Consider the following 24408-nt stretch of genomic DNA (forward strand, 5'->3'; position numbering starts at 1 on the left):
GATGCTGGTTTTTCACAAGCAATTCCACAGTATAGCCACTAGAGAGCAGCAGGTCATTAACGTCCAAGATTTCCATCAACCCCAACTATTAGAGCTTGGCCAAGCAGCTGCATCACATGACCAGCTATACACGCAGATGTGAACCCCACGGCCTCATCTGTTTTTAATCTCTACATAAAATTATAAGCAGTAGGAATTCATATGACATATCTTTTGCTGAAAAACAAATACAATCAGCTCAGGGGCGTGATGGTGACGCAGCAGTGGAGTTGCTGCCTTACAGCACTAGAGACCCAGGTTCGATCCTGACTGTGGGTGCTGTCTGTACAGAGTTTATACGTTCTCCCCGTGACTGCGTGGGTTTTCCCCAGGTGCTCCGGTTTCCACCCACACTCCAAAGACGTACAGGTTTGTAGGTTAATTGGCTCCAATGACATTGTCCCCAGTGTGTAGGATAGTGCTAGTGTATGGCGATCATTGGTCAGCGCGGACTCAGTGGGCTGAAGGGCCTGTTACCGTGCTGTAACTCTAAAGTAAACTAAAGCTCTGTGGTATTACATAGCATTTGGACAGTTGAATACTTGATAAGTGAGAAGGCAAAATAGTTTTTCTGTGGTTTTGATCTAAATATACAATCTGCCAGAGTTAGTCACACAAATGGTGTCTTGCAACAACTTAAACCCATTCATTGTACACGATATTGTTTGTCAATTTCTCCTGCATACATCAGGTTAACATGCACAAATATTGATAACTAAAGAATATAATGAAATAACCAAAAAAAATCAGCAGTCTCTACAATGCTTGTGTTTATTTAAGCCATTTTTCTTGAGGTGAGATTTAAGGAAGATGCTGAGAGAAGTTCTCAGAGGATGGTGAATAGGTTGGTGCAGAATTCTTGAAGTGAGACACAATGTGGGAAGTTTAAATTCAGGGTGGGAGAAGTGAATTGAGATTTAGAGATACAGCGCAGAAACAGGTCCTTCGGCCCATCGGGTCCGCGCTGCCCAGCGATCCCCGCACACTAACACTATCCTACACCCACTAGGGACAATTTTTACATTTGCCCAGCCAATTAACTTACATACCTGCACGTCTTTGGAGTGTGGGAGGAAACCGAAGATCTCGGAGCAAACCCACGCAGGTCACGGGGAGAACGTACAAACTCCGTACAGACGGCGCCCGTAGTCAGGATCGAACCTGAGTCTCCGGCGCTGCATTCGCTGTAAGGCAGCAACTCTACCGCTGCACCACCGTGCCAGAAATGAAAGAGATATGAATGAAGTGAATGAGAGGGGGAGAAGGGAATGAGTGGGATTCAGCAGATCAGCTCCACTTCCACATTGAAGATAGACACAAAAAGCTGGAGTAACTCAGTGGGGCAGATACCATTACTGGAGAGAAGGAATAGGTGAGGTTTCGGGTCGAGGCCCTTCACATTATCTGATATCCTTTCTTCAGAGGTCAATGAAAGGAAATTCAAGCAGCGTATCTATCGGCACCTGCCTTGGATACTGAACAGTTATTGCATTTTGCACCTGTACAGTCAAAGGGCAATTTAGATTGAATAACCTTGGCAAACACTGATTATTTTATACAACTAAAATTTGGTGTAGGTGGTAACAGGTAGCTTGGAAAGTTTCAAACGTGCGGCAACAACAGCAATTTGTATCTCTAAAGGGGTTTGTCTTCATGGATCATTCGATGTTCAGCAATACCAGTCTCCAGGAAAAGGGGAAAAGGCCAGAGTTGTGGGATAAGGGGAGGTGAGGAGCAGTGTCTCATTGGGTCAACATTGGGTCAACACAGTGGCACAGCTGGTACAGATGCTGCCTCACAGCGTCAGAGACCCGGGTTCCATCCTGACCTCGGGTTTGCTTGTTCTTCCTGTGATCGCATGGGTTTCCTCCGGGTACTCTGGTCTCCTCCCACATGCCGAGGACGTGCAGGTTTGTAGGTTAATCGGCCCCTGTAAATTGCCCCTAATGCGTAGGGAGTGGATGCGAAAGTGGGATAACAGAGAACCGGATAACCCGGGAACTGGTGATGGATGGTTGGTGTGGACTCGGTGGGATAAAGAATCTGCTTCTATGCTGCTCCTTTAAATTGATCACTTAATCAATCTTCTTTCTGAACTAGGTCACTCGAAGGGAAATGTCGCGGACAAGAAATGGAGACTGAGTGGCAGGAGAGAGGTTAGAGTGGGAAACTGAGAGGCATAATTTGAGAAAGCATTTAACACAAGAACACAAGAACACAAGAAAATAGGAGCAGTAGGCCAACTGGCCCCTCGAGCCCGCTCCGCCATTCAATACGATCATGGCTGATCCTACCCCAACCCCCTTCCCACTATCGCCCTTCTTCCCACCCAAAAGAACCGTGTGATCTCCTGGGAGAGGCGAAAAAACGGACAAAAACCCAGGCCAATTTGGGGAAAAAATCCGGGAAATTCCTCTCCGACCCCAAGCTAGGCGATCGAAACTTGTCCAGGAGATTACTCAGGTCTTACTGTACTAACCATAGCTCATGTCCACTTCCCTGCCCGCTCCCCGTAACCCCTAATTCCCTTGCTATTAAAAAACAATCTATTTCTGTTTTAAATTTATTTAACGTTCCTGCATCCACAGCTCCCTGAGACAGCGAATTCCACAGACTAACCACCCTCTGAGTGAAGAAGTTTCTCCTCATCTTAGTTTTAAAAGAGCCCCCTCTTATTCTAAGACTATGCCCCCTAGTTCTGGTCTCCCCGATCATCGGAAACATCTTTAGCGCATCCACCCGATCAAGGCCCCTCACGATCTTATACGTTTCAATAAGATCGCCTCTCATTCTTCTGAACTCCAATAAGAAAAGTCCCAACCTACTTAACCTTTCCTCATATGTCAACCCCCTCATCCCTGGAATTAACCGTGTAAACCTTCTCTGCACTGCCTCCAGAGCAAGTACATCCTTTCTTAAATATGGACACCAAAACTGCACACAGTATTCCAAATGCGGTCTTACCAATACTGTATACAGCTGCAGCAACACCTCCCTACTTTTATACTCTATCCCCCTGGCAATAAAGGCTAAGACTCCATTGGCCTTCCTAATCACTTGCTGCAACTGCATACTAACTTTTTGTGATTCCTGTACTAGTACCCGCAGGTCCCTTTGCGTTGTATTACCACGCAGCTCCTCCCCATTTCAGTGCCCGGTGCGGCTCGGCCGTTGGACTTAACATCGCCCGGTGTGGCCGCGGGACGTTTCGGTGCCCGGGGTGGCTCGGCCGGGGGGCCTTCCATCCCCTTGCGGGGGCTGTGCGTGTCGTTTGCCTCGGTAGGGGTCGAGCTGCCTGTCCGTGGGTGCGGGGGGAAGAGAGTGGAAGTTTTGTTGCCTCCATCACAGTGAGGGGGTGTTTGGAGTCACTGTGATGGATGTTTGTGTTGGGGTCGGGTGTCCTGTGTTCTTTTCTTTTTGCTGTATTTTGTGTGACTGCTGAAATTTCGCTCGGTGTTGTGCCGAGTGACAATAAAGTGTTGTTATGTTATGTTATGTTATGTTATGTTATTTAGAAAATAACTTTCTTTATGATTTTTTTTTCCAAAATGCATAACTTCATATTTATCAGTATTAAATTTCATCTGCCAAGTCGCTGCCCACTCTCCTAGCTTATCTATATCCTTTTGCAGGCTTTTTTAAAGATAGGAAGAGTGGCAAGGAACGGAAAAGTGCATAGTAACTGGGGTGGGACCTCTGAAAATTGAAGGCTGGCCACTGAGGCCGAGGAAATAATCCAGGGCAAGATGGCCTCATGCTTCAAGGAATAGGATCAAAGGGATAGAACACAAAGTAACACAGTGGGTCAGGCAGCAACTCTGGAGGATGTTTCTGCTCCTGACCTAAAAAGGTTGCCTACCCATGTTCCCCTGAGATGCTGCTGAGTAATCCTTGCTCTTCGTGTTCTACACTAGATTCCGGCATCTGCAGTTCTTTGTGTCTCCAGAAGGTGGTGTGATCAGCTAATACCACAGGGCAGGTGAAGAAGAAGATGCTTCAGACAAAACAACAATGGTTTTAGGGCGGACTTCGTTAGCTTCAACTAATGGCCAATGACAACACATTGGTTGAGCAAACGGGCTGAGGATTGGGGCAGGAACCAAATTTACCAAAAATTGAGTAGGAAAGAAAAACATCAAGATCTTTCAATCTTATAATTTTTAGTCTGGAGAAAGTACGGCACATTGATCACCAAGTACGGAGGTGAATGGTAGAATCAGTTGGGAGTCGAATGTGGGGAGAATAAAAATATGGGATTAGTGTAAATGGGTGATTGATGGTCGGCCCGGACTTGGTGGGCCGATAGGCCTGCTTCCATAGTGTTTGTCTCTATGACTCTACAACAGAGCCCCCTAGAACTGGTAGGAAAAAGGTTTATTTGGAGAACAGAACTCACAGGGAATTTAAGCAGTCATTGTAGATATAAGCACAAAACATGCACTGTGGACATACTAAGATGTGCTTCCTTAGGAATGGTGGAACAGAGGATAATGTATGGTAATTGTAAATAAATAAGTGATTCCAGCGTCAGTTCAACCGTACCCTTGCCTGATATTCACCCCGACATACCTCTTGGCATGGAAAGTGGGAGTCAGAGTTATACTGCTGGGAAAAAGGCCCTTTGGTCCAACTTGACCATGCCAACCAAGCCCAACCAACGATCCACGTTCACTAGCACTCTCCAACACACCAGGGGCAATTTTAATGTACCTACACACCTGTAGGGCTTTGGTGTGTGGGAGGGAACTGGAGCACTTGGCGAAAATCCACGTGCTCTCAGGGAGAAAGTACAAACTCCGTACAGACAGCACCCATTGTCAGGATCGAACTCGGGTCTCTGGCACTGTAAGGCAGCAACTCTACCACTGCGCCACCGTGCCACCTCATGGAAGATGTTACTTCCTTAACAAATCCAGCATGTCCACAAGCAAGCAGGTAGCCTTACCTTTTCAGCCAGAGACAGCACAGTGCTTGCCTGGATAATTGCCACTTGTTCCTCATTTCTGAGATTCTAGGAAAAATAATACACAAATAGTTCCCTCTGAAAAGCATCTGCATCGTAAAGGCGGATCAGCATAGATACATGCATTACCTGGTGAAATAGCAGACGTATAACAGTGGATGAAATTCTACTGCAACCCATATGGCTCTTCAAATAAAATGCCAGACCAGTTATTTAACATCACTACTAGGGTAGTCGATTGGAAAATAAATGGGCCCACTCTCTGATGGAGTCAGTCTGTGACCTTCATTCAGTTCAAGTCATAAACTGGATATGAATGGAGGCCTAAACCAGTGATTTTCAAGAGAATCAAGAGTATTTATCGGTCATGTGATCGGATATGAGTCGGAACAATGGAATTCATATGGCCCGTGTCTTTCAGGGGTGTAAGGAATTATGTGGAGAAGGCAGGAGAATCGGGTTAGGAGGGAGAGATAGATCAGCCATGATTGAATGATGGACCAGACTTGATGGGCCGAATGGCCTAATTCTGCTCCTATCACGTATGACCTTAGGATTTTTCAGGCACATTAGACGTGACAACAACAGCAATAAACATACAATAAATGATCAGTTATTCTATGTGAACTAGGCCTTGGAGTGTCCACAAATGCTGGTGGTCTTTGTTGTACAAAACCCCAGCTCCCGACTGGGGAATACGCTGGAATCTGTTTATCTAAAGCACATCTCCACTCATAACACACACACTCATAACACACTATACACTCCACAAGAAATATGTCAATAGTTGTTTCCACTGAACAATTAAGAACCCTCATCAACCTGCCAGATTGTTTGGTTGCCTGCACTGCACTGCACAGGGCAGATTTAATCTCCACTTGCAATATTAGATCAGTGGCTGGGCGTAAATAGCTGAGCTGACAGCACTGGTTTGAGTATTGGAAAACAGATTCCAAGTGACATTTTTAACATCACATCAATCTTGATGGAGTTTGCTCTACAGTAACGGTGGTTTCAAGGGGAAATCACAGTGGACGGTAAAGCAGGGAAAAATTAACATTCTCACCGTAAAACCATTTGCCACCTTCACCCATTTGCACAATAACATATCAAGCACATACCTTTAACTACGTCCACATGCAACCACAAACAAACAACCACAGGCACATAAAAATATGACGTAAATACACACACACTGCACACCTGCAGGATGTAGCTGAGGAATCTTCCTTGAGCATCACCCCCTACTCCCTCTACAAGACCCCAAATGAGCTGTAGATGTCACCCCCCTACTCTCAATTCCACCTGTGCCAAAACCTGCGCCCAAGATGAGGTGTTTAATACCAGGACTTCTGTGATGTCTTCATTCTTTATCATAGATGAGGCTCTCACACATGTCTCCCTGGTTCTTCTCTTTCTCCCCCTTCCCCCAGTCACAACAGGCCCAGAGTCCCCCTCATCCTCCCTTGCACACCATCAGCCTACTGCACATAATCCTCCGACATTTTCGCCACCTCCAATGGGACCCCACCACTAGCCACATCTTCCCGTCTCCACCCCTTTTTGCTTTCCACAGAGACCGTTCCCATTGCATCTCCCTGGTCAACTCATCCCTTCCCACCCAAACCACCCCTTCCCCAGATACTTTCCCCAGCAACCGCAGGAGATGCAACATCTGTCCCTATACTTCCTCCCTCGACTCTGTCCAGGGACAGTCTTTTACAGGTGAGGCAGAGGTTCACTTGCACCTCCTCCAACCTCACTGACTATATCCGCTGTTCCAGATGTGGACTCCTTTATATCGGCGAGAACAAGCGCAGGCTCGACGATCGTTTCGCTGAACACCTTCACTCAGTCCACCTTGGCCTATGTGATCTCCAAACATTTTAACTTCCCCTTCCCGTTCCCACACTGAACCTTCTGTCCTGGCCTCCTCCATTGTCAGAGTGAGGCCAAACATAAATTGGGGAACAGCACCTCATATTTCGATTGGGCAACTTACACCCCAGTGGTATGAATAATGATTTCACTAACTTCAAGTAACCCTTGCATCCCCTCTATCTCCATCCCTCCCCCACCCTAGTCGTAGTACATTTTACTGTCATCCTGTTGAGGTCCTCTGTCTGTATTCTCGTTATCACCTATCCCACAGCCAACAATGGCATCTTGTGTTCCCCACATTCCATGATTATAGCTGCTTTTGCATATCGTCCATTCATTTCTCCTAAGTACTGTCTATATCTCATGTTCCCCTTTCTCCTGACTCACAGGCTGAAGAAGGGTCTCGACCTAAAACATCTCCTTTGAAATGAGGGATATGGACCAAACGCAGGAGGATGGAAGTAGTGCAGATGGGGCATCTTGGTCAGCATGGGCAAGTTGGGCCGAAGGATTTGTTTCTATGCTGTAAGACTATAAATGACTAAAATGACACAGATATATCCTCAATAATCCTGGATGATAGTTTTTACTTTCCAGAGTGGCCTCCGATTCCTACCACAGGACATGCGGGAAGACAATTGGAAATGGAAGCATATTGTGCACTTAAGTAACTGACATTACTCATTTTATTAAATGAACAAGTTTTTAAACCGTTTCTAACTCTTGTGACATAGCATCAAAGCAGAAGGAAAATATATAGATACAGGAGGTAAAAATATAATGTTCCGTGTTTTCCTGTTTCTTTCCCTCCTCTCATCTCTTGCAGTGCCAGCTGTATGGGGCTTCAATGATGCCAGCTGCTTACTGCATCTTGCCTGCTTTTGAGGCAAGATGCCAGGTGGACCAGTTCCAGTTCGGTGAAACAGTGCATGATCACTGGTGCATCACTCAGCTGCTGTGCACCATAGCATTGGAGCTTATGTCTTTACTGACTGTAGACTTGTCAATACCCAAGTTAACAAATTACTTCACCACGCCACACATCGCACCCTAGTTTAATCCCACTCACATTGCACAACTGTATTTAGCATGGGCAGGAAAAAAACTGTGGACGCTGGTTTAAATCGAAGGTAGGCACAAAATGCTGGAGTAACTCAGCGGGCCAGGTAGCATCTCAGGAGAGAAGGAATGGGTGACTTCAGTCTGAAGAAGGGTCTCGGCCCGAAACATCACCCATTGCTTCTCTCCTGAGATGCTGCCTGACCCACTGAGTTACTCCAGCATTTTGTGTCTACCTTGTATTGAATATGGGGGTTGGTGGGGTTGGGGAGAGCAGCAACCTTTTGTACTCCGTGGGTGCAGAGGCCAAGTCATAGATCCTACAAGTTTGGACCAACGTAGCTCAGCATAGAGTGGATGTGGAGAGGATGATTCCCGTCGTGGGAGAGTGAATGGCAAGTCATTGTGTGTTGTTAAAGCAGAGATTGATAAGGTCTGGATTTGTAAGGGTGTCAAAGGTTATGGGGAGAAGGCAGATAAATGGGCTTGAGAAAAAATAGATTAGCCGTGATCGAATGGTGGAGCAGATGGGATGGCCTAATCCTGCCCCTGGGCCCTATGAATTTATCTGATGAATTTAGGAATAATCTTTAAAGGCAATTATTGGAATGGTATGAACCCAAGAAAGGGTCTCACTCCAAAAATGCGGATTGGTTCCTCCAAGCCGAAAGATGGGCAGCTAGCCCAGTTACCTGGATCCCATTTAGTTCACAAGTTCACAAGTTATAGGAGTAGAACGAGGCCATTCAGCCCATCGAGTCTATTCCACCATTCAATCATGGCTGATCTCTGCCTCCTAATCCCATTTTCCTGCGTTCTCCCCATAACCCTTGACACCCGTTCTAATCAAGAATGTGTCTATCTCTGCATTAACAATATCCACTTTAGAACCTGGCCCATGTTTTCAGGATGTCAGGGGCACCCAGAGTAGCATTGTTGGATTGGACTGGCCAGGGCTGGTTCATACACACCCAGGCCAATGGCAGCTGTTGGCCCGATGAGGTGGATCTCAGTGGCAAGCCACATCGTGGGGCCAAGACGAACTGGATAACTTCACCAGACCATAACAACCTGGGCCTGTCCATCCCACAATGCATCTATATCTCAGCTAGATGGTATTGATTCAGACGTGGGCTGTGGGGAGCTCAATCTCAGGCACCACTCTGACATCTGGATGTTAATGAGGACTTGGAATGGACTCGACTTGGTGACAATGGCTGCTAGCTGGTAGCTGTTCAAATACCATTTACAGAGACAATCCACACCCCTGTAAATTCAATTCCATATGGTTTACAGTGAGCTCACTATCTTCAACTATTGACTATCATTGAACATATGATGAACGTTTGTCGGCATTGGGCCTGTACTCGCTGGAGTTTAGAAGTATGAGGGGGGACCTCATTGAAACTTACCGAATAGTGAAAGGCCTGGATAGAGTGGATGTGGAGAGGATGCTTCCACTAGTGGGAAAGTCTAGGACCAGAGTAGACTCTGAATTATAGGACGTTCCTTTAGGAAGGAGATGAGGAGGAATTTCTTTAGTCAGAGGGTGGTGAATCTGAGGAATTCATTGCCACAGAAGACTGTGGAGGCTGTCAATGGATATTTTTTTAAAGCAGAGATAGATAGATTGTTAATTTAGTGTGGGTGTCAGAGGTTATGGGGATCAGGCAGGAAAATGGGGTTAGACGGGAGAGAAAGATTAGCCATGATTGAATGGTGGAGTCGACTTGATAGGCCGAATGGCCTAATTCTGCTCCTATCACATGACCTTATGAAATCCAAGCTCATGCACTGGAACATGTGGCCACACTTGGGGGGAAGGAGGAGCATTTGTTATAAAGAGAAAACAAGTTGCAGTGTTTGTAACAGTAAGAGTCAGTGTACACACACAACTCTGTGTTGGAAACTAACTTACCCCATTATCTCCGAGTATGTCCAGCTGTTTGATGAGTTCATGGATGGAGACATCCTGTGAAGAAAGTTAATCCACAGATACTTAGCAAGTACGGTGTTGCAAAAATAAAAAATAAAAAAATCAACCAGCATACATATAACAATGGACTATAACCCAATTAACTAACATTTGCTTTGCATCCGACACATATCATATCATATCATATCATATATATACAGCCGGAAACAGGCCTTTTCGGCCCACCAAGTCCGTGCCGCCCAGCGATCCCCGTACATTAACACTATCCTACACCCACTAGGGACAATTTTTACATTTACCCAGCCAATTAACCTACATACCTGTACGTCTTTGGAGTGTGGGAGGAAACCGAAGATCTCGGAGAAAACCCACGCAGGTCACGGGGAGAACGTACAAACTCCGTACAGTGCAGCACCCGTAGTCAGGATCGAACCTGAGTCTCCGGCGCTGCATTCGCTGTAAAGCAGCAACTCTACTGCTGCGCTACCGTGCCGCCCATCCCTCTGAATGTAACACAGCGCCAGCAGGTCTTGGTGAGAATGTAGGGAGGCAAAGCATATAATGTTCCTATTGCCTTCAGGAGGGAGGACCGAGCACATAGATGGCTTCTCACTATCGGGGTTAGTACAGAGGCAAGTGCAGAGACTTCTGAAATGTTGACAAATGATGCCATGTACACATGGAAGCAGTTGGTCTCCCTGGTGACCCCAGGATAGAGATGCAGATTTGACTTCTGAGATTTCACAAGCACGCAATAAATTGATAAGGATAAGCATGTCAACCTACACAAGCTGGCATATTATTCTGGACCAGGGTTTGAAATGAAGCTGCTTTAATGCAATAAAAGCCTTTCCGCAATTGGCAGCCCTTTCCAATGGGCAAAAGTGTCACAGCATAAAACAGATGTATTTCAATAGTAATTCCCAATTTTAGGCAGGCTCAAGGAAATTGGGAAAGGGGCAAGGCAGGAAGGCACTTGGCTTGGGTGGGTTCATATTTCTGACTGTAACAGAGCAGTGAAAGGGAGCCTTATCTCTGTATCCAGCCCCTGGAACTTCTATCCCCTATAGATTTGAAGACCACATTTGAAGCAAATTTTCTATTCATTGCTGCTTTGATAGCAATTGCCAAGGCAGAGAAGGGAGAGGGATGAAGTTTCATTGTAGTCTTTGCATTCAGAACCCGGAACTGGAGTGTGGTTCTCACGAACTGGGGGTGACATTGTTCCAAAAGGACATCAAGTAAATGTCCTTTTTCAGGCTGACATCAATGATTCAATTCTATTACTCGAGGACGAGGTGGGAGTTGTTTCAGTTTTCTATCAATTGTCACAATTAGGACAACAGTTAAAATGTCAACACATCCCTCGATGCCAGTTCTTGCTGCATCTGTCTATGGTTCAACTTCTAAAAGCTTTTACATTTTAAAATGTGAACTCACACAAAGGGTGGTGGGTGTATGGAACAAGCTGCCAGAGGAGGTAGTTGAGGCAGCTTCTTCCATACAATACAATACAATACAATATATCTCTATTGTCATTGTACAGGGGTACAACGAGATTGGGAATGCGCCTCCCATACGATGCAATAAATTAATTAGCTAATCAGCATAAATTTATACAACCCAGTGAAACAGAATTAGAAACAGTTTTAAAACAGAATAAAGTGCAAGTAGGTCTGTGCCGGTTCACTGAGCGATGTGACCATCACTGACCATCCGGCTCAGCAGGACCGGTTCAGAGCAGCTATGGCCCTGGGGATGAAGCTGTTCCTGAGTCTGGAGGTGCGGGTGTAGAAGGCCTTGTATCGTCTGCCCAATGGTAGAAGATCGAACAGAAGTTCGTTCGAACAGAAGTTCTGTTCTGTTCGAACAGCAGGGGTGTGAGGAGTCTTTGTGAATGCTGGTGGCTTTTCTGAGGCGTCGTGTGTTGTAGATGCCCTCCGAGGCTGGAAGCTATGTTCCGATAATCTTCTGAGCTCTATGGACTACCCGCTGAAGAGCTCTCCTCTCTGCCTCCGTGCAGCTGAGATACCACACAGGGATGCCATGCGTTAGGATGCTCTCTATGGTGCAGCGGTAGAATGTCGTCAGCAGCTTTTGGGGTAGACCAGATCTTTTCAGTGTTCTCAGGTAGAACAGTCGTTGCTGTGTCTTCTTGACCAGCGCAGCGGTGTTAGTGGACCATGTGAGGTCCTCCGAAATGTGAGTGCTGAGAAACTTGAAGCTGGACACTCTCCCCACACTGTCCCCGTTGATAAAGATCGGGGCGTATTCCCCGTTGTGTGACCTACGGAAGTTGATGATCAGCTCCTTGGTCTTGGTGGTATTTAGGGACAGGTTGTTATCAGAGCACCAGTCCGCCAGGTTCTGCACCTCCGATCTGTAGATTGTTTCATCACCGTTGGTGATCAGCCCGATCACCGTTGTGTCGTCTGCAAACTTGACAATGATGTTGGTGTCGAATGCAGGAACACAGTCGTGTGTGAATGGGGAGTAGAGCATGGGGCTCAGAACACAGCCCTGTGGTGTGCCGGTACTCAGGGTGATAGTGGAGGACAGGTGCGGGCCCATTCTCACTGCCTGCGGTCGTTCCAGCAGGAAGTCCAGGATCCAGTCACATAATGACGAGCTGAGGCCTAGCTGGTGGAGTTTGGTGATGAGCTTGGTGGGGATGACCGTGTTGAAGGCAGAGCTATAGTCAATGAATAGCATCCTCACGTACGTGCCCTGTCTCTCCAGGTGAGTCAGGACAGTGTGAAGAGCCAGAGAGATGGCGTCCTCTGTGGATCTGTTTGCCCTGTATGCAAATTGATGTGGGTCCAGTGAGTCAGGGATGCTGGATTTGATGTGTGAGAGGACCAGCCTTTCAAAGCACTTCATGACTATCGGCGTTAGGGCAACCGGACGGTAGTTGTTCAGGTTGGTGATCTTTGCTTTTTTCGGCACCGGCACTATGGTAGCCGACTTCAGGCACTTGGGGACCGTAGCTAGAGATAATGACAGGTTAAAGATCCTGGTGAATACCTCAGCCAACTGTTCAGCACAGTCCCCAAGTACCTTTCCTTGAACTCCATCCGGTCCTGCAGCCTTGTGTGGGTTGACCCTTCGCAGAGCGCGTTGTACTTCCTGTGTGTCCAGTTGCAAGACCAGTCCCTCCGCCTCGGCTGGGGTTCTTCTACTCAAGGTGGTGTTGCCAGTTTCGAAGCGGGCAAAGAAGGTGTTTAGCTCGTTGGTTAGTGTGACATCGCTGTGGGGGCAGGCAGGGCTGCTCTTGTAGCCAGTGATGTCCCTGACACCCTGCCACATGCTTCTGGTGTCCGTGGTATTGAAGTGGTCTTCCACCCGTTGCCTGTGGGTGTCTTTGGCCCTTTTTATACCTCTGTTCAGGTTTGACCTGGCAACACTGTATGCTGACGTGTCACCAGATTTAAAGGCATTGTTGCTTGCCCTCAGCAGGTTCTGTACCTCCTTGTTCATCCAGGGTTTCCGGTTTGGGAACATCTTTATTTCCTTGTCCTCCGTGACATTCTCCACACAGCAGTTGATGTAGGAGAGCACAGTGGATGTGTATTCCTCCAAGTCTACCTCTGAACCGCAGGTGGCCTGTTGTGCAAACAGGTCCCAGTCGGTGCGATCAAAGCAGTCCTGGAGTTGTAGGGTGGCATCCTCGGGCCATATTTTGACCGTCTTATTTGTAGGTTTACACCCCCCACCAAATGTGTGAGTTCACATTTTAAAATTTAAAAGCTTTTATAAGTTGAAACATAGTCAGGTTCAGCTTTAAGAAGCAGTTAGACAGGCACATGGAGAGGACAGGTTTGGAGGGATATGGACCAAATGCTGGCAGGTGGGACAAGTGTAGCTGGGACATGTTGGTCTCTGGAGATTTCTCTCCAGAGATGCTGCCTGTCCCACTGAGTTACTCCAGCATTTTGTGTCTACCTTCGATTGAAACCAGCATCTGCAGTTCTTTCGTACACATATGTGTTGAGGTGCTGTGTTTGCCTTTGTGGCTTGTTATCCTTCACCTTGAGTAGCTCAGATTACACAGGGAAATTAAATGTCAATAGATGAACTTGTACGTTGCATTGCCACCTTTCAAGCAATCAGTGATGCATTCTGATATTACACAGAGAGTGTGTTGGTCTTCTAGGCTTTCATTCATATGCAATGCAATGGAACTGGATGAATTCAACCATTCTTTGAAAGAAAGGAATCAGACATTCAACAATAACCCCACCTTTCTTGCAAACTACAAGTCACAGGAACTAAAGTGCCAGCAACCGTACACCAAAGGATAGGAAAGACTAACAGAGCATTGAGGGATGGGTGATAATTACAGAGGTAGGCAATCATTTGTTTTAGAAATAAGAGACAAATTAGATTGTTGAATGCTTTTTAAGCAAACTACAAATGACTGGCCAGAATTCATTCCAATTTAATCACTAAAGGGCAATTGTCTTCCAAATCCATTTGATGTCACAGTTAAAACCAACTACAGTATGTTTCTGACAATGGACAATTACTCTTGTAGATATATGTGCGTACGTGTCCATGCATACCAATTAAATGCAAGTTTGATACCCAGCAGAATAGATGCTTAATCCCACTATGGCAGTCTAGTGGGATTATTTGCATTTGATACTTATTTGTGGTAGAGGTAAATATATTAAGGTGTAGGAAGGAACTGCAAATGCTGCTTTACACTGAAGATAGACACAAAATGCAGGAGGAACTCAGCAGGAAAGGCAGCATTTCTGGAGAGAAGGAATGGTTTCCTTTTCTCCAAAGATGCTGCCTGTCCCACTGAGTTTCTCCAGCATTTTGTGTCTATCGGAAGTATATTAAGGCTCTGGAAATGATCAGGCCTGATGCCAGATGGAAGTGTGGGAGTTTCATGCCTGACATTCCCTTTGCTTTTCAACATGATAGATGGTAGTTTCCTGGAACCAGGAATAGATGTAGAGAGGCAGCGACATTTGCCGTAGAGATGATGGGCGTTGGGCCCATCATGTCTTTGACAACTCTCAGCTAGATTCATCCGAAAGTCATCATCATGCTCACTCCTCCATAATCCTGAATTTACAAAGTTAAAGCAGTGGTTCACTGCCAACAAACTCGATGGCAAACAATGATAGCACTTTAAAATAATCAAATGATACAGCACCGAAAGATTGTCCGACAGTCATGCTTAGGAGTGGCTACGTGAAAGAGCCATGCATTTACAACAACCCCTTTGTTCTTTCCCACAGCTCTGGAAATAAGTAAACATCAAATATTATGTAATTCTCCTTTGAAACCCATCGTTTCATCTTCTTTCAACATCCTTGTAAATCATAAAAATTAAAAATGCTACTGAAACTGACGAACTCGAACGTACCGTAGTAGAACCTTGGCCTTAACAATAATCTGCACAAATGTGATGTGTGGTGTAAACAAGACATGCAGGGAATTACTGTCATTATTGCAGAGCTAGCCACATTTTTTGCAGGGTCCAATAATGTTAATTTTTCACATAATCGATGCACCATTCCATCGATTTAAATAAAATATCAATTTGAGGTATCCATCTGCAAGAAGTCCTTTTTGGTAGATAATGGGCACTGGATGTCTTTTTCTCTTGCCCCCATCATCCTTTGTGTCATTTAATCTTTGTGATTCCCATCATTCTTAATTTCAAGAAGGGAATTTGCTTTGGAGATGGGGCAGTACGTACCTTCACACCTTCCTGCATACAGTAGATCTGGAGAGCACTCACACCATCTGAGAAAGGCGTGATCTGGAGGTTAAAGGCAGGAGATCTCCTTTCCCTCTCCTGCAAATAGAACAAAGTATTAAACATTCCATCAGTTCAAGGAGACCACACAATTTACAAGATCATGGATTGATGCCTTTGGTGCATTCATCTTTGAAGCTTGCACAGTGACGTTGGTAGCTGAGGGTGAAAGAGCATTAGTAAGCAAGTATCAGGTCCTCCAGAGGAAGAGGTAGCAAAGCTAAAATTAATCAATTACCTTAATAAGAACCCACACAGTTTAAGAGTAAATCATGGAGTCAAGCAGCGTGGAAACAGGCCCTTTGACCCAACTTGCCCACACTGACAAACAAGTCCCATATACACTAGTCCCACCTCTCTGCATTTGGCCCACACCCCTCTGTCCATGTACCTGTCTAAATTGTAGCAGGTAATGTGATGTTTTAAAGAAACACTAGACCAAGTGGACCCGTTGGGCCCAAACCTCTCCTGCATTGGTGCAGCACCCTCTCCTCCCCCCCCTCCCCCCTCCCCCTCTCCCCTCTCCCTCCCTCCCTCCCCCCTCCTCTTCCCTATTCCCCTCCCCCGCCTTCCCCTCCCCCCCCATTCCATCTCTCTCAATCCCCTTATATTCCTCCCCCCCCTCTCCCTAGGAGATAGATTTAAACTTTAAAATGTGAATAACTTAAAAAATATAACACCGATTTGGCTGTAGTTCAGGAACAAACAAACAAACAAGAGTTTTAGTATATAGATGGCAAGACTATAGCAACGCAGTCTCAGTAGCACCAGAGTCTGTTTGAGCAATGATATGAAGACACACTAACAGTGCCAAACTTTCCTCACTCATTATGGGGCAGCTCCATTGGCCACATCAGTCAAAACTGTTACGCATTGGAGCACATTTCCAATTATAGCTGACGTTCTGCTTGCCAGGAGTACGGCTCCAATCACTCAATCAAATTTTACTCAGGATGTTTTAAGCCTACATAAACTGAACTCTTTATTGTTGGCTTAGCCAGCCACAAATTAATGGAGAATTAACAGATAAACTTTAATAAGGTATGACAAAGATATTTAACATGTTACAAGGGTTTTAGAGGGTAAGTATAGAGAGTCCATTTCAAACAGAATCAACAACAATATTAAGACTGGAGCTGCACCTTTCATTAGTTTAGTTTAGTTTAGAGATACAGAGTGGAAACAGGCCCTTTGGCCCACCGAGTCTGTGCCGGCCAGCGATCCCTGCACACTAGCACAATCCTACACACTACAATTTTACTAAAGCCAATCAACCTACAAACCTGTACGTGTTTGGAATGTGGGAGGAAACTCTACTTCTGTGAGAGAAAACCCACGCAGGTCACGGAGCGAACGTACAAACTCTGTACTGACAGCTCCCGTAGTCAGGCACCAACCCGGGTTCCTGCCGCTGTAAGGCAGCAACTCTACCGCTGTGCTATCACATCGCTCCGAACATTCATGTCAAGAAGCATTCTGAGCTCTGCAATCAGGGGGTAGTCACAGACACACAGCACTGAAACACGGTATTATCCCATCAAATCCATCACATACCCATCACCGTTATCCTATTTTATTATCTTTACAATCTCATTAATTTTCCACCATTTACACCACTCAGTGAAATCTTCACATCACCTACAAACAGGTGGTGTTCGTTAAGAGTTGTAGAGAGATTCAGCATCTAAACAGGCCCTTCAGCCCACTAAGTCTGCCCTGACCATCAAACTACTCATTTACACTGAACCAACATTAATCCCATTTTCTATTATCTTCATATTCCCATTAGCTCTCCCCAGATTCTATCACTTCCCCAAACACTATGATCAAGTTAGCCGCCAATTAACCTACCAAGCCACACGTCTTTGGAATGTGGCAGGAAACAGGAGCACCCAGAGGAAGTACAATCACAAGTAGAGCATGCAAACGCAACACGGACATCACTGGAGGTCATAAGTTCATAAGTTCATAAGTTCAGAAGTTATGGGAGCAGAATTAGGCCATTCTGCCCATCGTCTACTCTACCATTGAATCATGACTGATCAATCTTTCCCTCTCAACCCCATTCTCCTGCCTTCTCCCCATAACCCATGACACCCGTACTAATCAAGAATCTATCTATCTCTGCCTTAAAAATATCCATTGACGGCCTCCACAGCCTTCTGTGGCAATTAATTCCACAAATTCACTACCTTCTGACTAAAGAAATTCCTCCTCATCTTCCTAAAAGAATGTCCTTTTATTCTGAGGTTATAACCTCTGGTCCTAGACTCTCCCACTAGTGGAAACATCTTCTGCACGTCCACTCTATCAAGGCCTTTCACTATTCGCTAAGTTTCAATGAGGTCCCCCCTCATCCTTCTAAACTCCAGTGAGTGGAGGCCCAGTGTCATTAAATGCTCGTCATGTGGTGGTGGGGAAGATGCTGGAGTCAATTATTAAAGAGGTAATAACGTTGTATTTGGATAGCAGTAAAATGATAAGTCCAAGTCAGCATGGATTTATGAAAGGAAAATCATACTTGGCTAATCTTCTGGAATTTTTTGAGGATGTGACAAGTAAAATGGATGAAGGGGAGCCAGTGGATGTAGTGTATCTAGACTTTCAGAAACCCTTTGAAAAGGTCCCACAAGGGATATTGGTGAGCAAATTTAGAGTACATGGTATTGGGAGTAGGGTGTTGACATGGATAGAGAATTGGTTGGCAGACATGAAGCAAAGAGTAGGAATAAACGGGTCCTTTTCAGAATGGCAGGCAGTGGCGAGTGGAGTGCCGCAAGGCTCAGTGTTGGGGCTGCAACTGTTTACCATATATATTAATGATTTGGACGAGGGAATTAGAAGTAACACTAGCAAGTTTCCAGATGACACAAAGCAGGGTGGCAGTGTGAACTGTGAAGAGGATGTTAGGAGGTTGCAGGGTGACCAGGACAGGTTGAGTGAGTGGGCAGATGCGTGGCAGATGCAGTATAATATAGATAAATGTGAGGTTATCCATTTTGGCAACAAAAACAAGGAGGCAGATTATTATCGCAATGGTGTCAGGTTAGGTAAAGGGGAAGTGCAGCGAGACCTGGGTGTCCTTGTACACCGGTCACTGAAAGGTGGCGTGCAGGTACAGCAGGCAGTGAAGAAAGCTAATGGCATGTTGGTCTTCATAACGAGAGGATTTCAGTATAGGAGTAAAGAGGTTCTTCTGCAGTTGTATAGGGCCCTGGTAAGACCACATCTGGAGTATTGTGTACAGTTTTGGTCTCCTAATTTGAGGAAGGACATCCTTGTAATTGAGGCAGTGCAGCGTAGGTTCACGAGATTGATCCCTGGGATGGCGGGACTGTCATATGAGGAAAGATTGAAAAGACTAGGCTTGTATTCACTGGAGTTTAGAAGGATGAGAGGGGATCTTATAGAGACATATAAAATTATAAAAGGACTGGACAAGCTAGATGCAGGAAAAGTGTTCCCAATGTTGGGGAAGCCCAGAACCAGGGCCACAGTCTTAGAATAAAGGGCAGGCCATTTAAAATTGAGGTGAGAAGGAACCTTTTTCACCCAGAGAGTTGTGAATTTGTGGAATTCTCTGCCACAGAGGGCAGTGGAAGCCAAATCACTGGATGAATTTAAGAGAGAGTTAGATAGAGCTCTAGGGGCTAGTGGAATCAAGGGATATGGGGAGAAGGCAGGCATGGGTTATTGATTGTGGACGATCAGCCATGATCACAATGAATGGCGGTGCCAGCTCAAAGGGCCGAATGGCCTCATTCTGCACCTATTTTCTATGTTTCTATGTGTTAACCCACTCATTCCTGGGATTGAATCTGGATCACTGGAAAGTGTGGATGGTGGTTCTGTCTGTTGTGTCACCAGGATGCTCCTCCACCTGTAGCACCATCTCCCAAAACAAAAAAAGATGTCTCGGGTCTGAGACTGAGATGTTGCCAGATAAACTCAGGAAAGTGGAACAAAGGCAGGAAAATAGAGTTAATGGTGATGAGGCATGATCTAATTGAATAATGGAGTGGGTCCAACTTATTGACTGGCCTTATCCTGTTCCTAATATATTCATTTTTGTAATTTATTTTATGGTTTTAGCGCTGTATCAATGAAGAAGGCTTTTATATTAATTAATGCTTGTTATGACATATTAATCATAAAACCCTTTCTTGCAACTTCATCTCACCTCCAGTTCCAGATTGCGAAATTCTAACAACTCGTTCTGGTCCCGAGAATCCTGAACTTCTTCTTGCAACCGGTTCGACTCAGCATCCAGTTTGTCAATCTGTAAGGAAGGATATTGAAAATTAAAATGCCATGACTGTAATTATAAACCCGGTCACTGGTTATAGAGTCATACGGTGTGGAAACAGTCCGATGGGACCAACTTTCCCACACCGACCAACATGTCCCCTCTACACTAATCCCACCTACCTGCATTTGGCCTGTATCTCTCTAAACCTGTCCTATCCATGTAAATGTTTCTTAAACGTTGCTATTGTATCTGCCTCAACTACACCCACCACCCTTTGTGAGAAAAAGTTACCCCTTCAGAATACTATTAAATCTTTCCCCTCTCATCTTAAACAAAGTTCTCTAGTTCTCGATTACCCTACTCTGGGCAAAAGACTCCGTGTGTCTGCCCTATCTACTCCTCTCATGATTTTGGTTGCTTCATGAAAGTTACTTTGGAAAGCTTGCCGTAATGTTTATTTGTTCAGAAATACAGCATGGAAGCAGGCCCTTTGGCCCACCAAGTCTGAAGAAGGGTCTCGACCCGAAACGTCACCCATTCCTTCTCTCCCGAGATGCTGCCTGACCTGCTGAGTTACTTCAGCATTTTGTGAATAAATCGAACCATACTGACCATTATTGGAAACATAGGAAACATGGGAAAAAAATGGGTGCAGGAGGAGGCCATTCGGCCCTTCGTGCCAATATTCAATATGATATTGGCTGATCATCTAAAATCAGTACTCCGTTCCTGCTTCTTCCCCATATCCCTTGATCCCTTTAGCCCAAAGAGCTAAATCTAACTCTCTTTTGAAAACATCCAGTGAATTGGCCTCCACTGCCTTCTCTGGCAGAATTCCACAGATTCACAACTCTCTGGGTGAAAAAGTTTTTCCTCATCTCAGTCCTAAAGAACCAACCCATTATTCTTAAACTGTGACCCCTGGTTTTGGACTCCCCAACATCGGGAACATTTTTCCTGCATCTAGCCTGTCCAATCCTTTAACCATTTTATATGTTTCTATAAGATTCCCTCTCGTCCTTCTAAATTCCAGTGAATACAAGCCCAGTCGACCCATTCTTTCATCGAATGTCAGTCCCGCCATCCCGGGAATTAACCTGGTGAACCTACGCTGCACGTCCTTAATAGCAAGAATGTTTTTCCTCAAAGTAGGAGATCAAAATTGCTCACAATACTCCAGGTGCGGTCTCACCAGGGCCATGTACAATACTCCAGGTGCAGTCTCACCAGGGCCATGTACAATACTCCAGGTGCGGTCTCACCAGGGCCATGTACAATACTCCAGGTGCAGTCTCACCAGGGCCATGTACAATACTCCAGGTGCGGTCTCACCAGGGCCATGTACAATACTCCAGGTGCAGTCTCACCAGGGCCATGTACAACTGCAGTAGGACATCCTTGCTCCTAAACTCAAATCAATGAAGGCCAACATGCCATTAGCTTTCTTCACTGCCTGCTGTACCAGTGTGCTTACGTTCAATGACTGATGTGCAAGCACACCCAGGTCTCGTTGCACCTCCCCTTTTCCTAATCTGACACCATTCAGATAATAACCTGCCTTCCTGTTCTTGCCACCATCGATCGCCTTTTCACACTAATTCTATTTCATTCCACTTTCTCACAATTTCCCTACAGACTGGGTTTATAGAAACCAATTAATTTATAAACCCGCTCGTCTTTGGGACATGGGAGGAAACCGGAGCACCCGGAGGAAACCTACACAGTCACAGGGAAAATGTGCAAACTTCATACAGACAGCACCCGAGGTCTGGTTGGAATTTTGGGTCTTTGGCACTGTGAGGGAACAGCTCGACCTGTGTTGCCCATAATGCACTAACAGACATACATTTCAATGGGTGAATGGCCATAACAAGAACGGTAATCACTAGCACAATGACAAATGCAGACAAAGCAATTAAACATCCCTTCTAGCTCTCCCAATAGAAATGGTCAGTCCTCACACACTTTCTTGATGACAGTTTTAAATTTCAGTTTTAAAAAAAATGTTTATTTTGTTTAATTTTTAGTTTAATTAATTACAGTGCATATAACAACAACAGTAAACTCCACCCCTCTCCTTCCCTACATAATCATGAAAACAAACAAATAAATAAATAAATAAAAAATAAAGAATACATTTTTTTAAAACTACAATGTGACAAAAAAGACAAAAACATGAGTCAAGGTAATTTTCACAAGTCAAATATTTCAGTATTTTCACTGCTGGATTCAAAGAAGGTACAAAAGCCTGTGGCATTGAGGGGATTTCAGTTTTGAAAGGAAATGAGCCATTTTAAAAGACATACATTGTCGTGCCAGTCAGGCTGTAGCTCTGATTCTGCTCTTTAATGCTCATACTGCTGGCAATGCAAAGGTTTGCTGACCCATCAATGACGCAGCCTCACTGCGAGTATCAGGCGATTGATTATGTGGGCCACAGAGAACTGTGCACAGCAGCTCGTTCAACAATAAATCCTTGAATGATCAAATTGACTTAAATGGAATACATTTTGGCTGATCTTCAAAAGATCAGTTTAGAGATACAGCACGGAAATAGGCCCTTCGGCCCACCGACTCCGCGCTGACCGCGATCCCCGCACTTTAACTACCCTACGCACACTAGGGACAATCTTATATTTACACCAATCCAATTAACCTGCAAACCTGTACGTATGGGAGGAAACCATAGATCTCGGAGAAAACCCACACAAGTCATGGGGAGAACGCACAAACTCCATACAGGCAGCACCTGTGGCCAGGATCAATTCCAGGTCTCTGGCACTGTAAGGCAGTTGCTCTACCACTGTGCCACTGTGCTGCCCATGATAAACATTTCTGCACAGTACATAAGGATCTATGTCACATGTTGCACATGTTGATGGTCTTTTCTGCTCACTGACATTAATTTAAATAGTGTACAGAATCAATGTACAACACTGTCATAATTCAATGGAAAGCACCCTTACACATAGGTCTTTTAATGTTAAAAGTGATGTTACAGGTAGATAAGGTGGTTAAGAATGCTCTCGCACATTGACCTTCGTCAGTCAGGGTATTGAGTATAGAAGTTGGGAGATTACGTCTCCAAAGACGTACAGGTATGTAGGTTAATTGGCTGGGTAAAATGTAAAAATTGTCCCTAGTGGGTGTAGGATAGTGTTAATGTACGGGGATCGCTGGGCGGCACGGACTTGGAGGGCCGAAAAGGCCTGTTTCCGGCTGTATATATATGATATGATATTATGTTACAGTTGTACCGGCACGGTGGCGGCACGGCACAGTGGCGCAGCGGTAGAGTTGCTGACTTAGTGAATGCAGCGCCGGAGACTCAGGTTCGATCCTGACTATGGGCGCCGTCTGTACGGAGTTTGTACGTTCTCCCGGTGACCTGCGTGGGTTTTCTCCGAGATCTTCGGTTTCCTCCCACACTCCAAAGACGTACAGGTATGTAGGTTAATTGGCTGGGCAAATGTTTAAAAAAATTGTCCCTAGTGTGTGTAGGATAGTGTTGGTGTGCGGGGATCGCTGGGCGGCACGGACCCGGTGGGCCGAAGGGCCTGTTTCCGTGCTGTATCTCTAAAAAAAATAAAAAAATATACCAGTCATTGGTGAGGCTACATTTCTAGTATTGTGTTTAGTTTTTGCTACTCTGTAAAGATGCTAAGCTGGCAAGAATGCAGAGAAGATTTATGAGGATGTTGTCAAGACTCAAGGGACTAAGCTGTAGGCTGGGAATGTATTCTTTGGAGTGCAGGAGGATGAGGGATGAGGGTGTAGGGGGGGATTCCGCAGGGTAGGGGAATCAAGAACCAGAGGACACAGGTTTGAGGTGAGGAGGGAAAGTTTTGATAGGAACATGAGGGGGAACTTTTTTTACATAAAGGGTAAGTATATTGAATGAACTGCCAGTTGAGGCTGGTACTACCACAATGTTAAAGAAACATTTGGACAGTTACAAGGATAGGATAAGTTTGGAAGGATATAGGCCAATGGCAGGCAGGTGGAACTAGTGTAGATGGGGCATGTTGATCGGTGTGGGCTGTGTCCATGTTGTATGGCTCTATGCCTCTCCATGACTCTAATTAAGAAAGTCAAAGGCAGTGCTTCTAATCAAAGATTTACGCTGAACAACAGGTGCTAAAGTTTATAGCTATCTCCTCATTGTAATTATATTATTGCGGATGATTCACCTTGATTGTAAGAGTTCATTGATTTGAATCCCAGGTTTGCTATACTCCATTTCCACTATGACTGGCCTATTTTGACCTTTACAGTTGGAGCCACTTATTCTGACTCACTCTGGCAAATATCAATAACATTTCATTAATTACTCCCGGTTTTCCATGACGGCACAGTTATGCCCGGAAAAAGATTGTAAAGAAAAAGCTAAAACACAAAGGACCCTGCAAATAAGGTGTAATTAGTAAATGATTGTCGTGAGATGTTGAGAGGAGTGTTGTTATTTGCAGGTGGGATTGAATGTGAACAAGCAGTTACTAAAAAGT

The 24408-nt window shown here is 45.2% G+C and overlaps 1 protein-coding gene across 3 annotated transcripts in view; it reads right to left on the minus strand.

Annotated features, from left to right (window-relative positions):
• Positions 1-24408, minus strand: part of LOC144600257 (janus kinase and microtubule-interacting protein 2-like) — a 228258-nt gene that overhangs the window by 27151 nt on the left and 176699 nt on the right. For all 3 annotated transcript variants that reach the window (XM_078411829.1, XM_078411827.1, XM_078411828.1), the window contains exons 14-17: positions 19835-19933; positions 15595-15693; positions 9861-9914; positions 4985-5050 (exon numbers count right to left, since the gene is read on the minus strand). In XM_078411829.1, coding sequence (XP_078267955.1) covers positions 4985-5050; positions 9861-9914; positions 15595-15693; positions 19835-19933 — 318 coding nt within the window. The remainder of the gene's footprint in view (positions 1-4984; positions 5051-9860; positions 9915-15594; positions 15694-19834; positions 19934-24408) is intronic.

The sequence above is a fragment of the Rhinoraja longicauda genome, chromosome 14, assembly GCF_053455715.1.
Source record: "Rhinoraja longicauda isolate Sanriku21f chromosome 14, sRhiLon1.1, whole genome shotgun sequence".
In the NCBI taxonomy this organism is placed as follows: Eukaryota; Metazoa; Chordata; class Chondrichthyes; order Rajiformes; family Arhynchobatidae; genus Rhinoraja; species Rhinoraja longicauda.